Here is a 13,180-nt window from a genome sequence, read left to right on the forward strand (position 1 = left end):
TGCTGCAAGAAACCGCACAGAGTTCTAGAACACAGGAGGTGGTGAGCAGACGCCTGTTCTGCACCTCCACACAGAGACTATGAATCAGCCAACAAGGCCCAATCCCTCTGCCATGTTAACTGGTGTGTGTGTGTGTGTGTGTGTGTGTGTGTGTGTGTGTGTGTGGAGCTCCTACCTTGGATGGGTTGGTGGGGGGTACAGCCTCCACAGGGAAGGGGCTGCCTGGGACTGGCACACCATCATAGGTCACGTCTACTTCATAAGGCCCCTCTTCCCGGGGGATGAACTTCACCACGCTGTTGTCGGAGCTGAGGCCTGGCTCCACCTTGCAGGGCACAGGCTTGCTGGAGGGGCCTGTGATCTTGGCAGCCACCTTGCCTTGGCCACCAGCCCCCTTGGACTTGACGGTGAACTCCTGGTCCTTGCCCACTTCCACTTCTGCAAAAAACAATGTGCGGGGGGGTAGAGTGGGGGTATACATACGTGTGCATGTCTGTGTCAGATCTTAAGTGTATTTGGCCCTTTGAATTAAAAAAGGAGGGGAGAGATCCTCCTCTTCCGGGCCAAGTATTCCTACCCCCAAGTACACTGCCCTGCCTGCCCTATAGAGAGCGGCTTAAGAATTGCAAAGACAGAACCATCCACTGGATTCCTAGACAGCGGTTTCTCAGATTTATGGCACCACTTCCTAAGGCCTAGAGAAGGTGACAATACTTTGTGGCTGGGGTTAACTTGTGGGGAGGGAGAAATACTGGCATGACTAATGTTTCCTAAAAAAAACAAAGACCTTGGAGTGCTTCCAATCATTTGGCCCTGGCAGGTCTCCAGGAAGCAAAGATTTTTAATCCAGCTGCCACTTGGGAGGTATCTAAAAATGGGGAATTTTCCAATCATGGTTTGACCTCCATGGAACCCCAAAACCCTTCCTGGGGGGGGGGTGTAGTAGATGATTGCCTGTGTGACAAAATGCCCCCAATCTTGTTGGGGCAAGACTCCACAAGACCAGTTTAAAGCTTGCTGATGTTGGTAGCACAGATGGGTTGACAGGGATTTTTATTGTGTGGAGGCTCTGCCACATGGTATGGGGAGGAATGTACACACATGCATAGCACAGAAACTGCAATGTGTCAAGGGGGAGGGTGGAGATGGGCAGAAGGAGAATGCTGCTGCAATAGCTTAGAATCATTCTGCAGACTCGCACAGCTGCCACTCCAAAGGCCATTGCATTGAGCTTCACCCTTAACATGCAGGAGACTTGCTAGCCCTGCCACAACAGGCAACATCATGGGAGGTGCATTTGCTAGGACCAAGGGGAAACCACCCAGCTCCCCTTGTTATTTCTGCTATTGCCAGGAAATGTGGTGTTAATGTAATCTTGTTATATTTATAGCACTGCAATTATGGGTTTTGTACATTATTATATTTGCCATTGCGATTTTCTTTTGCCGTGAAATTGTTCTTGTGACAACTGATTGAGATGCATTCCAGTTTCCTAGGCTGCAAAAGCTGCTTTGATTTTTTTGTAGGAGGGAAGCATACAAATAAAATTATGATGTCGCTGCTTCACATCACAGGCTGGTGAAGAGGATGGCGGGAGCTGGGTTGGCAAAAATGCAGCTGACTGAAACCCCAGGGCAAGTTCTAATGGGTGAGTTGCTGCTGGGGGAGAGGATGCGGATGAGAACCAGGAGTGCTAGATGTGCTGCTGCCGCCATTTTGGGCAGAACTCTGTGTGTTTTAAGGGCAATGTGATTTGGCCCCAAGACTCAGGAAAGGTCCCACACTAGTTTTTATGGCTGTAAAAGTACCTTTGCAAAAGTGAGTATGCTTGAAGGACAATGCCTCCTGGAACTCATAAACCCAAGACAGCAAGCAACAGAGCAAAACTATTCTACATTTGCTCTGCAAAATTGCGGGCCTGCAAAACCCTATTAATGCAAGACTTCTCAATGTGGACATTTCTTCTGAGCTGCCTGGATCCGCTTTGCAGGGGCCAAAACCTCCCAAGGGATGCTGGAACAGATGGGCTCTTGGTCTGATCCCAGAAGGCTTTACCAGCCAGCTGCAAACACTGGCTGTATTGTAATCCTCAGGGATTAAGTTGACATGGCCGACCTACTTCAGACAAGCCAGTGACTGCAGAGAAGCAGAGTAGACCTTTAAGCGTGTGATAGATCAGTTTTTTATTAGGTGGTTACCTTTTAATGATCTTTTTTTTAAAAAAAAAATAAACCCAACAAGGGTTGGGTAAACAGCAGCTGTACAGTTCAGGCATCACCCTCCTCCACATCTGGTGCCCTCCAGATGTTTCGGACTACAACATGGTTCGCCCCAAGCACATTGTAGTTGAAAACATCTGGAAAACACCAAGTTGGGGGAAGACTAAACTAGTTCAACTCAATCTTCATTTGAATGGAGGGGGGCAGAGACAAACTAACTAATTTAAGGCTGGGTTTAGATCAAATTATAACTTGTAGAAACACAATACCTTTACTAGAGCTATCTTACCTTATTCCCAAATTTGACTCTTGTGCTACTTTTATAAAATTAGGCTTACTCTAATGAGCAAAGACTTTTACATTTTAAAGACATTTTCTTTGGGTATACCAGCCAAGAAAGACCGCAGCTTGAAATTTTGAACAGATGAAATAATAGAGGCAGTGATGCAACCAGAGCCAGGGTGACTTCACAAAGAGCCCGTCCTGTTACTGCTGCAAAAATCTGGAGATCCATATGCCTGTTTTAGAAGCAGGTTTCTAGCCCTCATGCTGGCCAAAAGTATGCTATAATGATGTCATAAATGCATTTAAGTCACTGGGATACATACTGTCGCCAAGTCCAGAGATCTTGATCTTGCCGAGGTCCAGGGTGGGTGCCACTCCCACACTGAAAGGACTTTTGGGGATGTGGTCTCCTCCATATGTAACATTCACTCCAATGTTACCCTGAAAGTCAAGAACCATGACTGTCATCACTTAAAGACACCATTTTTGAGTGATAAAGAGACAGCCTTCTTCCGCCCTCATCCTGCCAACTCCAAGCCACAGCCAAATCTAGTTTCTTACCTGAGTAGATTTTAAAGACTACTTTAACTGAGACTGTAAGCCTGTATCTGGACAGCAACACCTCCCAACACTTAGCAAGGGCTTCTCCGCGAGGGGAGGGGGAGACCTTGCATACAGCACATCCAGGACAAGACTAGGCTAGAACACCAACCCTAAATGCAAGCCACAAACCATCCCATTTGCCTAAAGCTGCCACTCCAGGCTCCTCTTTCCTTGCTCTTATTAGAGTTTGAAGACGTCAGATCCTAGCCGGCTTTGTGTATTCTGGGATGAAGTCTGCTACTGACTAAGAAATCTTGCCTCAGGGATAAGAGAGCCCTTAAGATCCCATGTCTCCTCCCCATCACTCACCTGCTGCACAGGGGTGTATTTGACAGTATAAGTGTTGTCATGGTGGTCAATTATTTCAGAGTCTCTAACAGCCTCTCCTTTGGCCGGGCCAGTGAACTGGACATCCAGCTTAGCCTTGCCAGCTGCCTTTGTGTTGACTGTGAAGTAGGTTGGTTTGCCTATCTCCACACCTGTAGTGAAGGGAGGTGAAAGTTAAACAACTTTTCTAATAAGCTCCTTAGTACAATGCTTACCAAAATCCCCCCACCCCAATCATCCAGTTTAGGACACAAACCATTCGCCCAAAGCCACCTCTTGCCTAGGTTTGAGTTCTACCGATTTTGCAAATTGGGACACTCAATAAAATGCTTTTGTCAGCTGCCTTCAGCTGTCCATACTAGAGGCTCAGTATTCCCATTTCCTTCCTCACACCATCCACTCTTGACTTCCAAAGGGGTGGTTGAGGATTTCTGCCTAAGAGATGGGACAACACTGGAGAGAGAATGCCCTTAGATGCCCTCTCCTCATAAACTTGAGAGAAACTTTAGACAGCAGAGGAAGGAAGGCCTGTAACCCAACCACAGCCCCTTCCCCACCATGTGACCTCCTGGGAGCATTCCCAATAATCCCTGGTTACTCGCAGGATCCTATCAGTATGGGAGGGAGGGATAGAAATGCTACTCAAGGAGTACTGAGGACTAACAAAGCCCCATCCCACCAAGGATTGATAAATCATGCCCCCACTATTTGGCGGTCCATAACACAAGCACCGTCCTGGATCCAGAGTCATGCATACTTCTAAGCATGGGAATCAGTGGGTCTAAAGAGTTGGAGCTTCAAAGCTCCTGCACAAATTTTAAGAGAAACAGGTACCTTTGGGGGGAATTTTAGTCATCCTTGCTCCAGCTTAGGCTCCAAGGATCCTGATACCTAGCCATAAGTTCAGCCCCAATTCACCCCCATTTACAGAGCGTCCCCCAGCTCACCACTCCTGTTGAGTCCAGGTCCCTCGGCCTTGACTTTGCTGGCATCATGTGAGGGATCCACCTTGATTCTGATGGGGCTGGTGGGGGTGGCCTGCAGGTGAACATGAAGAAAGTGAAAACACTGCTTCCTACACCCTTGTTGCCTCCTCCCCACCCCCACCCTTTTGCAGTAAGAGGAGCTCTTACCTGGTCAGCAAAAAGCACCATAATAGTGTAGCTGCCAGCACCGCGGGGTGTGTACTTGACTGTGAAGGTGTCATTGTCATTCCGAATGATGTCAAAGTCTATGTCTGCCTCTGCTGGGCCCACAACGCCTGGTGCACACTTGATGCCAATGCTCACGTCACCTTTTAAGAAGTAAAAAGTGGGAGTGAGACAGCAGCTTTAACTGGAACCCAGTTGCTTTATTGTGGCCTTCCCAAAGGTGCAGCACAGAGATGCGGAACCTGTGGCCCTCCAGGTGGCATTTAACTTCCACTCCCATCAGCCCCAATCAAAACAGCTAGTGGTCAGGGAAGATGAGAGTTGTAGTCCAACATCACCATCTGGAGCAGCCTTTCTCAACCTGTGGGTCCCCAGATGTTGTTGAACTACAGCTCCCATCACCCCTAGTTAGCAAGGCCAGAGCTCAGGGATGATGGGAGTTGTAGTCCAACATCATCTGGGGACCCACAGGTTGAGACCTGCTGATCTGGAGGATCATGAGTTCCCTGTTCCTGGTGTAAAGGTAAAGGTAAAGGGACCCCTGACCATTAGGTCCACTTGTGGCCGACTCTGGGGTTGCGGCACTCATCTCACTTTATTGGCCGAGGGAGCTGGCGTATAGCTTCCAGGTCATGTGGCCAGCATGACTAAGCCACTTCTGGCGAACCAGAGCAGTGCACGGAAATTCCGTTTACCTTCCTGCCGGAGCGGTACCTATTTATCTACTTGCACTTTGACGTGCTTTCGAACTGCTAGGTTGGCAGGAGCAGGGACCGAGCAACGGGAGCTCACCCTGTTGCGGGGATTCAAACCGCCGACCTTCTGATCGGCAAGTCCTAGGCTCTATGGTTTAACCCGCAGCGCCACGTGCATTCCTGGTGTAGCAGGTCTCTAATACTGAAGGCAACAGGTGGGTACTCAAGTAACACCTAGCTACTGACTGGCTCCAAAGGTTTGCAGCTGGAGTGGAGAGCAGGGAATCATCATAATCATTCTTGGCCTCTGATGGAGATGCAGTGTGAGATCATGACCTAAGGCAGCAGTACTATGAAACCTTGACCTGAAAGTAAGCCCTATTGAACACAAAAGGAAGTGATTCCAAGTAGTTTCAGGAGTCCACTGAAGTAGAGAGGAAGAGTCTTCATGACCAGGTTTCAGTTTGGCAACAGAGGCCAGCATTCTGTCCTATAGCATCCAGGCTTGCTGGGGTGTGGGCTGTGATTTCTGCAAGGGAGGGCTATAGGTTTCTTGGCATCCTCCACAAGCTATAATGCCCAGAACCCTTTGGGAAAACCACAACTGTCAAAATGACAGCAAAGAAAATCTAGCAAGCCATACATGTCAATGGAGTGGGTAAATAACTCAAGGCACTTCTAGCTTCATATGCAACAATGCCCTTGTTGTGTCTCATGGACAGAGGAGCAGTCAGCAACTAACAGGGAAGAGGCCTTGAGGGAAAGAGAATGATGATAAAAACAAACAAGGACTGCTCATCTCATTGCCAATAACTGTTCAGGGACACACTTAAACAGTATTAGAGTGTGGCCTGACTCAGATCTAATGCAAGACAACAGTGAAGGAAGTTTAGCTATTATTTAGCATTGACATTGAAACAGATAAGGCACAGTTGATAGCTGTTGCTCCACTTTTGCAGTTCACTGTAGCTAGAAGGTGAAATGCCAAGCAGGGAGCAAAAGCAGATGTTTGGAAGCCTGGAAGCCTTAAAGCATGTTTGGAGACCTTAAAGCCATGGTTTAGTGTGGCCCAAGCCTTGGGTGTAGTGTGCCAGGGGTGCCATGGCCCCAGGCGCACAATTTTTGACCTCAGTGCTTCTCTCCACTCGCCAAGGATCCCCCCTGGCCAGGATCCCCTCTGCGCAGGCAGGCAGGCAGGCAGGCGTCTCAGGGCAGCCTTGCTTTGCTCTGGCGGCGTTGGTGGTGAGGGTTGGGCTGGCAAGCGCTCTCCCCAGGTGCTGGCAACCAACGCTATGTCACTGGTCCAAGCACAAGAGTGAGTGTTGGGGGTCCGGAGAAGCATGGCTCTTCCCTTTCTCCTTACTTCTCCCTCACCCCGCACTGTAGGATGCGTAGCCCTGGAGAGCCCTCCCAATTACAGGAACTCTAAAGGGTCAGCGCTTCTAAACATTAAATGAGGCAGTAAGCAACAGCTATTAGGATACAAAGGGATCTGCTGAACTGGGCAATAAAGAAGGGAGCGGCTGATCTCTGCAGAGGGAGCAGGAACAGATTGCACAACTTTGTCTATTGTTTCCTTAGCTGTCAGCAGAAGAAGAGGGAGAGAGACCCTTCAATGAAAAATAGTTTCTTCTCTACTCCCACTTAACTGACAATCCCCACCACTTGTAATTACTTGTAAGCCCACCCATCTGTCTGGGTTGCTCCAGCCACTCCAACAGAATATGAAGAACACACAATGCGGCAGACAAACTCTGATGCGAAGTGCAGCATCCTCTCTCCCCAATAGTAGGCAACATGTACAATGACACAAGCCGCTTATGGGGCCAGAAGGGCAGTGCTTCCAACATGGACACTCCACTTAGCCATTGGGGGCTAAAGCCACTGGGATATATTTTAGAGGAGTCTCAAAAAAGGTAAAAAAATACACAGAAGGGTAGCTGCGCCAGCTTGTTGGGAACAAATACAGTACAACAAAGTCTTGTGACAGTCTTTAGACAGACAGACAAATTCATTATGGCATAAGCTTTTGTGGCTTCAAAGGATGAAAAGTGAATGGGTTTCAACTGACAGAATTTGTTACAGAGACTCTTGTTTTGCTATTTTGAAAGGCAGAGGCTGTAGGAAGGCCACGGACAAGGACCTGGTGAAGCTCATTAGAGTTGGCCCAAGGGCTCGGTTCCAGTTGCAGTTGTCCACACACAAAGAAAGTAGTGCAAAGTCAGGAAACCACCACCTCAACAAGGCAGAGGGCTGCATCCTGGGCTCTGGGAAGGGAGCATCCCAGGACTCTCCTGCGACCTGCCCTGATCCCAGTAAGCAAGAAAAAACAGCCGAGTGGCAGGGGGTGGTGGTTAAACAAATGGAGAGTGTAGGCGACTGGCAAGTTTGCCCTGCTCTCCATTTATTTATTCTCTCACCCACCCGCATAGGTTGCAATTGTGTATGTAATGTGAGTGTAAGTTGCGGGCCCACTGTATATGGTCTCCATTCTGGGGCAGTGGGCCAGAGCAAGCCCCCTGCACAGTTTTGGACACAGTGTCTTCCTCCAGAACGGAGCAACATCTGAGCTTCCCCCTCCAGCTCTGTTGGGGGGGGGCATCAACAGAAGACAACTAGCTTTATCAGAGCTGTGCTTCCAGCATGACCAGTCCTGCCCTGGGGCTTCTTGGCCTGGACTCCAGGTGGCAGAAGCCCTTCTAGACTCACCCTGCCCAGCTTCTGCACAGTCCACTGTGAAGTAGGTTGGCTCGTGAGCCTTCAGGCCAGTCTTTGCCACACCAGGACCATACACTTTCACTTTGTTGGGGTGGCTGCCAGCACCAACGTTGACCTAGAGTGAGAGACGGAAAAACAATGTGATGTAACATGTGTTTAGTAATTTAAAAATCTACACAACAAGCACACCAGCCCAGTAAGACTCTGCACACAGACAGCTATAGTCTACACCTGACCTAGCTATCTGCTTGCAAGGGGAAATAAGTTTATTTAGCTACTTGGTAAGGGAAAGACACAAAGGAGCACAAAGTTGGAAGGGTCCCTGAGGATTATCTAGTGCAACCCCCTGCAATGCAGGAATATACAACCTTAGTGTTATCAGCACCACGCTCTAACCAACTAAGCTATCCATCCGTCCTTTGCTCTCAGAGTGTGATTTGGGAGTAGGGTGGAATACAGAGAACACCAACCCTGTAGGGACTGTTGGGGATGTTGACTCCGCCCCACGACACCATCGCTGTGTGCTTTACGGGCTTCTTGGGCAGGTAGGAGCAGCTGTAGGTGCCATTGCCATTGTCCTTCACAGAGACATCCACGGGGGATCCTTCAGAGTCCTGCAACGGAGAAACAAAAACAGGAGCAGCTTAGCATCCAGCACACTTCCTTAGTCATCCTCTGTGGTAAGATCAGCATTCTGGAAGCCTCTTCTCCCATTCTCCATAGCGACAGCACAAGATAAAGCTATGCCCCCTCCGTAGCACAAGCACCAAGTCTCACCTGTACTTGCACCTTGAGAGGCGCCTTTCCACCACTCTTGGCATCTACTGTGAACTCAGCTGGCTTGTTGACTGCAACGCCCGTTTTCTCCAAGCCTGGACCATGGGCTTTGACCTGGAGAGGGGTTGGAAGAGAGGTGTGAACTCCAAAGCAACTTCTGCACAGTTAGAACACACTGCACTGGTCATCATAAGGTTTACAGCTAAAAAATGGTGGGTGGGGGTCCCTTCATTCAGCAGGAGTGGCTGGAGCATGGACACAATGCTTGAGGTTGTGAGAGCTGTGCCAAGCACACAACTCCATGCTGGAAATGTTTTTTTGGGATGCTACTCCCATGTAGCTTGAGCTAGTCTTGCACAATCCCCATCTGGAGCACTTGGTGGTGGGGAGAAGGACAGCAGAACCCCACTGGCTGACAGCAAATCAAAATAAAAGTTGAGTTTGCCAAAGTGCACAATGTGCTTGAAGACCTTTTTTCTACCATTGCCACTCCTCAACCAGAAGCACCACTCAGCCCTTCCCTTAACTGTGACCTCCAACTACCCCAAGCTCTTCCACAGTCATAAGGCCTAAAACCTTTACAGCCAAGATCAGCTTTCCAACAATGCATATGCTCACACCAGAAGAGCAGTTGGCAAGACACTCCTACGGACGCGGTCGTGACGAGCTCTCAAGCCACCAACATGGGCCAGTTACTGGTTCTCAGTTCTGCTTCCCTCATAGCATTATACATAGAAACACAATAGTGCCAGGATGCACCATCCCAAAAGGAGTCTCCTTCATGCAGACACTTACCTTCTCTGGGTAGAAGTCCTTGGGAGCAGCTTTGATTTCCGCCATGAAGGGGCTGAGCTTGATGTCTTCGTTGTTGCAGAGCACATGGACTGCATATTCGCCTGGCTCCTGGGGCCAATAGCGCACATTGCAGGAGCCATCGCCCTTGTCATCACACTCAATCTTGGCCTGTGAGGGACCCTCCACAGAGAAGCCTGCCAGGAGCACATGCAGAACCAGGCATTAGTTCACAGTTAAACCAACACTCAGAAATGCCTATCCCAGCCACTAGACAACAGTTACGTTATCCTGAAGACTGCAGATGCTTGTATTTAGCTTAAACACTGATAGCATATCGGTGTCTAAGGCTGACTACTAATCCTACACGGGTTCTGAAGGCTGCTTAGAACCAAATGAAAGTCATTTAAACAATTTTTGAATACACAGACAAGGTAAAAGTAAAAAAAGGTGGCTAAACAAAGCTCCACCTAAGCAAAGGCCCTAAACTGCCCAAGGCGGCTGCAGCTGAAGGGGCAGGTGGGCTTCCTCAGGCAAAGAGATCCCAGGTAAGGATGTTACTGGTTCCCTGACTGTCCCTTTTCCCTGAACACCAAGTCATACCATCCAGGAACCTGGAGGCTCCATTTAGCGTCAAGGCCAATGCTGACTGAGAAGCGCGTCCTTCAGAAATCTGTTTGAGCTTTGGAGCCATCTAAGCTAGGAGGCCACCACACCGTGACAATGAATTCCCCAAGTCAGTTACGCATTGCGTAAACACCAATCCCATAAACGCCAAGCCACTGGTCCTCTCCCAACTTTGCCGGTTACCTAGCGTGCCAACGTCATCACCAATGGCTTCCACCACGAAATCAGCAGACTTGCCGACCACGCCTCCTTCCAAGCCTGGCCCCCAGGCCCGCACCTTCTGGTTTGTACATTCCGTTCCCACTTTTACCTCAAATGGGCTAAAAAAAAAAAAAAAAGGCGGGGGGGATAAAAAACATTAATGTTCAATCTCAGCCTTAAGATAAAACGGATTGTTTTAACAGGCCGATTTGCTAATGAAACTTGCCTGCTCCAGTTTGCTCCAGCAGTGCAGCTAGCACACTTGCAAGTTATCACATGAGGAGGTATCAGTCTACAGAACAAGAAAGCTGCAGGAGGCCAGCCCTATCATTTGGTAGACTGAGGGGCCAGCTGGTTTTGTGTGTCACAAAAGGACTGCAAATGGTTAATTTATTACAGCTAAGTTGTACACTGCCAGGGAAAGAAGGAGTGGCCCTTGTGGGATTTTCTGCCTCCGGTGCCAAAACAGCTTGGCTGATTGAGCACTTAGGCTTGGAGGCGGAGTCATCAATTGCTCCACTTAAGCAGCAAATGCCTTGGTCAGGCCGTGTGCACTATTGCTGTGATTGGACAGCCACCCATCCCCAAAAATACAACAGGTCCCTAATTAAGTCCTACCTAGTCTGTTTGCCTAGTTATAAATCTCTTGAGTAGCAGATTGTGTTTGCCCCTCTCACCCCTCAGGGAATTGCGCAAAACATGGGAACATCTAAGTCTGCAGGCTGAAAGAACACTCATTCCCCCAGAAGAGGAGACCTACTGCACCAACGCTAGATCTCCACCCCCTCTGGAAGCCATGCCGGCTCTCCTGTTGGTTAATTGCAATCAAAGCCCCCAGTCTGCTCTGTTTTTAAGTGTATTTTACCTAGGATTTTAGTTGTATGGTCTGTTTATTTTATTTCTTACATTTATTAAATTTGTACACCACCCTTGATCCAAAGCTCCCAGGGTGGTTCACAGCATGTTAGTTGCTTTTTTCATGGAAACTGGACCAAAGTGAATTATAAAGCAAAGATTTCAACCAAGTATAAAAAACCACAACCAGATCAGAAACCTAAAAACATACCAATCAGATATAAAAAGACAGGTCTAGAAGATGAGCAAGGAAGATGCAACAAATGGGCGGAAATAAAAGGTTTTGCCTGTTGCCATAAACTGATAGAGAGGGTAACCAGGAATGCCTCCCTGGGGAGAGAATTCCACAAGCAGGGAGCCACCACCGAAAAGGGCTGTTCTCAAGCTGCCGCCCTCCAGACCTCCCCTGGGGAGGGGGGCACATACTAAAAGGCCTCAGAAATAAGGTGTTTGGGGACCTCTATTTAGGACTGAAAAGTAGTATCTAAATTTTTATTCAAATATAAATGAAATGAAAACTCTACAGCTGAGACCATCAAATTGAATGCTAGAAGGATCAAGGCAAGGAAGAGATTCAAGGCACCCTTCAATCTCCCTGAGTCTCAGCAAGCATCCCCTCCCTCCTCTCTTTCAGATGGAAATAGTTCTTCCCCAGCCTTCCTGCTTCTTACCTGCGGGGGATATGCTGCCCACCCCAAGTGATTGTGACTGTGTAGTTGCCAGGAACTGTGGGGTAGTACTCAAAACCATACACCCCATCACCCAGGTCCTTCTGCTTGACACGTTCCTCAAGTCCTTCTGTGGGAAGAGATTGTGGTGGTTGAGGGTGGAAGGAACTTCACAACATACAGAAAAAGCAAAACAAAACCCATATACCTGCCAGTTACATATTACCAAGGAAGATCATGCGTGCATGCCCTCACCTTGCAGAAGATTAGCCAATGAGTTCTTGTACATCATGTTTATCACACATCTCAGTGCGGCTCCCAGGGAGAGCTACTAGGGTCAAATGCCCACTGGGTCCATGAAGCACACGGAATATACCTGATCTCAGTCACTATCCCAGTCTTACTCCCAAATAATAGAGGACAAAAAGGAGGATTCAACTCTTATGCACACTATTCTGAGCACCCTGGAGGAAAGGCAAGAGAATACAATTGGGAATGCTGCCAAGAACAAGTATAGGTTGCCACTGAGAGTGCTTCAGAGGTGGAAGAGCATCTGCTCTGCATGCATGCATGCAGGTCCCTAGTTCAAATCCTGGTGTCTCCAGGGATGCCCTGTCTAAAATCCTGGTGAGTCACTGCCCATCAGTTCAGACCAGGGGTGGGGAACCTCTGGCTCATGGGCGAAATCTGTCCTACCAGGCCATTTCCCCAAAGCATGCCCACCTGCCCACACCTGACACCATATGCAATGTCAGGTGTGAGGCAGGTAAAGACTCAGCTAGATTCCCTGCAGAAAGCGGGACTGAACTCTAGCACATCAGCTAATGTGCAGGGGGTTCGATCACACTTGACCGCTATCTCCCTTCACTCCTGCTGGTCAGCTTTGACAGGTTCGCCCACAGGGTTTGGTCAAAAGGATTCCCCACCCCTGGCTAGACAATATTGAGCTAAAGGAACCAGCAGCTTCTTACCATCCTCACATTGGCAAGGAGGTGGGGCTGGTGGGTGGGACTCTGGTCTTCCCCCACCCTGGTGCCCATTTGCATTCAATTCCCCCACCACACTTCTCTAGAAACTGCAGCCCTTACTTACACCAAAGCCCCATGGAAGGGGCCTGGATCAAAACACTGACACACAGCTGCAACCAGCTTAAGTACAGCTTGCGTTTGGCAGCTCCAAAGAGTCCTGGATGTCGTAACATTATACTGCGCTCTGCTCCCCATCACCGACAAACCCAGGCATCCCTTGAGGGCTCTTTGCAG

At 48.8% G+C, this 13,180-nt stretch overlaps 1 protein-coding gene across 4 annotated transcripts in view; it reads right to left on the reverse strand.

The window, feature by feature from the left end:
* LOC309331933 (filamin-A) overlaps window positions 1-13,180 on the reverse strand; it is an 83,588-nt gene that overhangs the window by 39,287 nt on the left and 31,121 nt on the right. For all 4 annotated transcript variants that reach the window (XM_081844501.1, XM_081844499.1, XM_081844500.1 and 1 more), the window contains exons 11-21: window positions 11,922-12,048; window positions 10,378-10,514; window positions 9,571-9,764; window positions 8,776-8,889; window positions 8,469-8,612; window positions 7,990-8,113; window positions 4,568-4,728; window positions 4,382-4,472; window positions 3,417-3,586; window positions 2,828-2,945; window positions 176-438 (exon numbers count right to left, since the gene is read on the reverse strand). In XM_081844501.1, coding sequence (XP_081700627.1) covers window positions 176-438; window positions 2,828-2,945; window positions 3,417-3,586; window positions 4,382-4,472; window positions 4,568-4,728; window positions 7,990-8,113; window positions 8,469-8,612; window positions 8,776-8,889; window positions 9,571-9,764; window positions 10,378-10,514; window positions 11,922-12,048 — 1,643 coding nt within the window. The remainder of the gene's footprint in view (window positions 1-175; window positions 439-2,827; window positions 2,946-3,416; window positions 3,587-4,381; window positions 4,473-4,567; window positions 4,729-7,989; window positions 8,114-8,468; window positions 8,613-8,775; window positions 8,890-9,570; window positions 9,765-10,377; window positions 10,515-11,921; window positions 12,049-13,180) is intronic.

This window comes from Podarcis erhardii (assembly GCF_964252035.2).
Source record: "Podarcis erhardii genome assembly, chromosome: 17".
Lineage (NCBI taxonomy): Eukaryota > Metazoa > Chordata > Lepidosauria > Squamata > Lacertidae > Podarcis > Podarcis erhardii.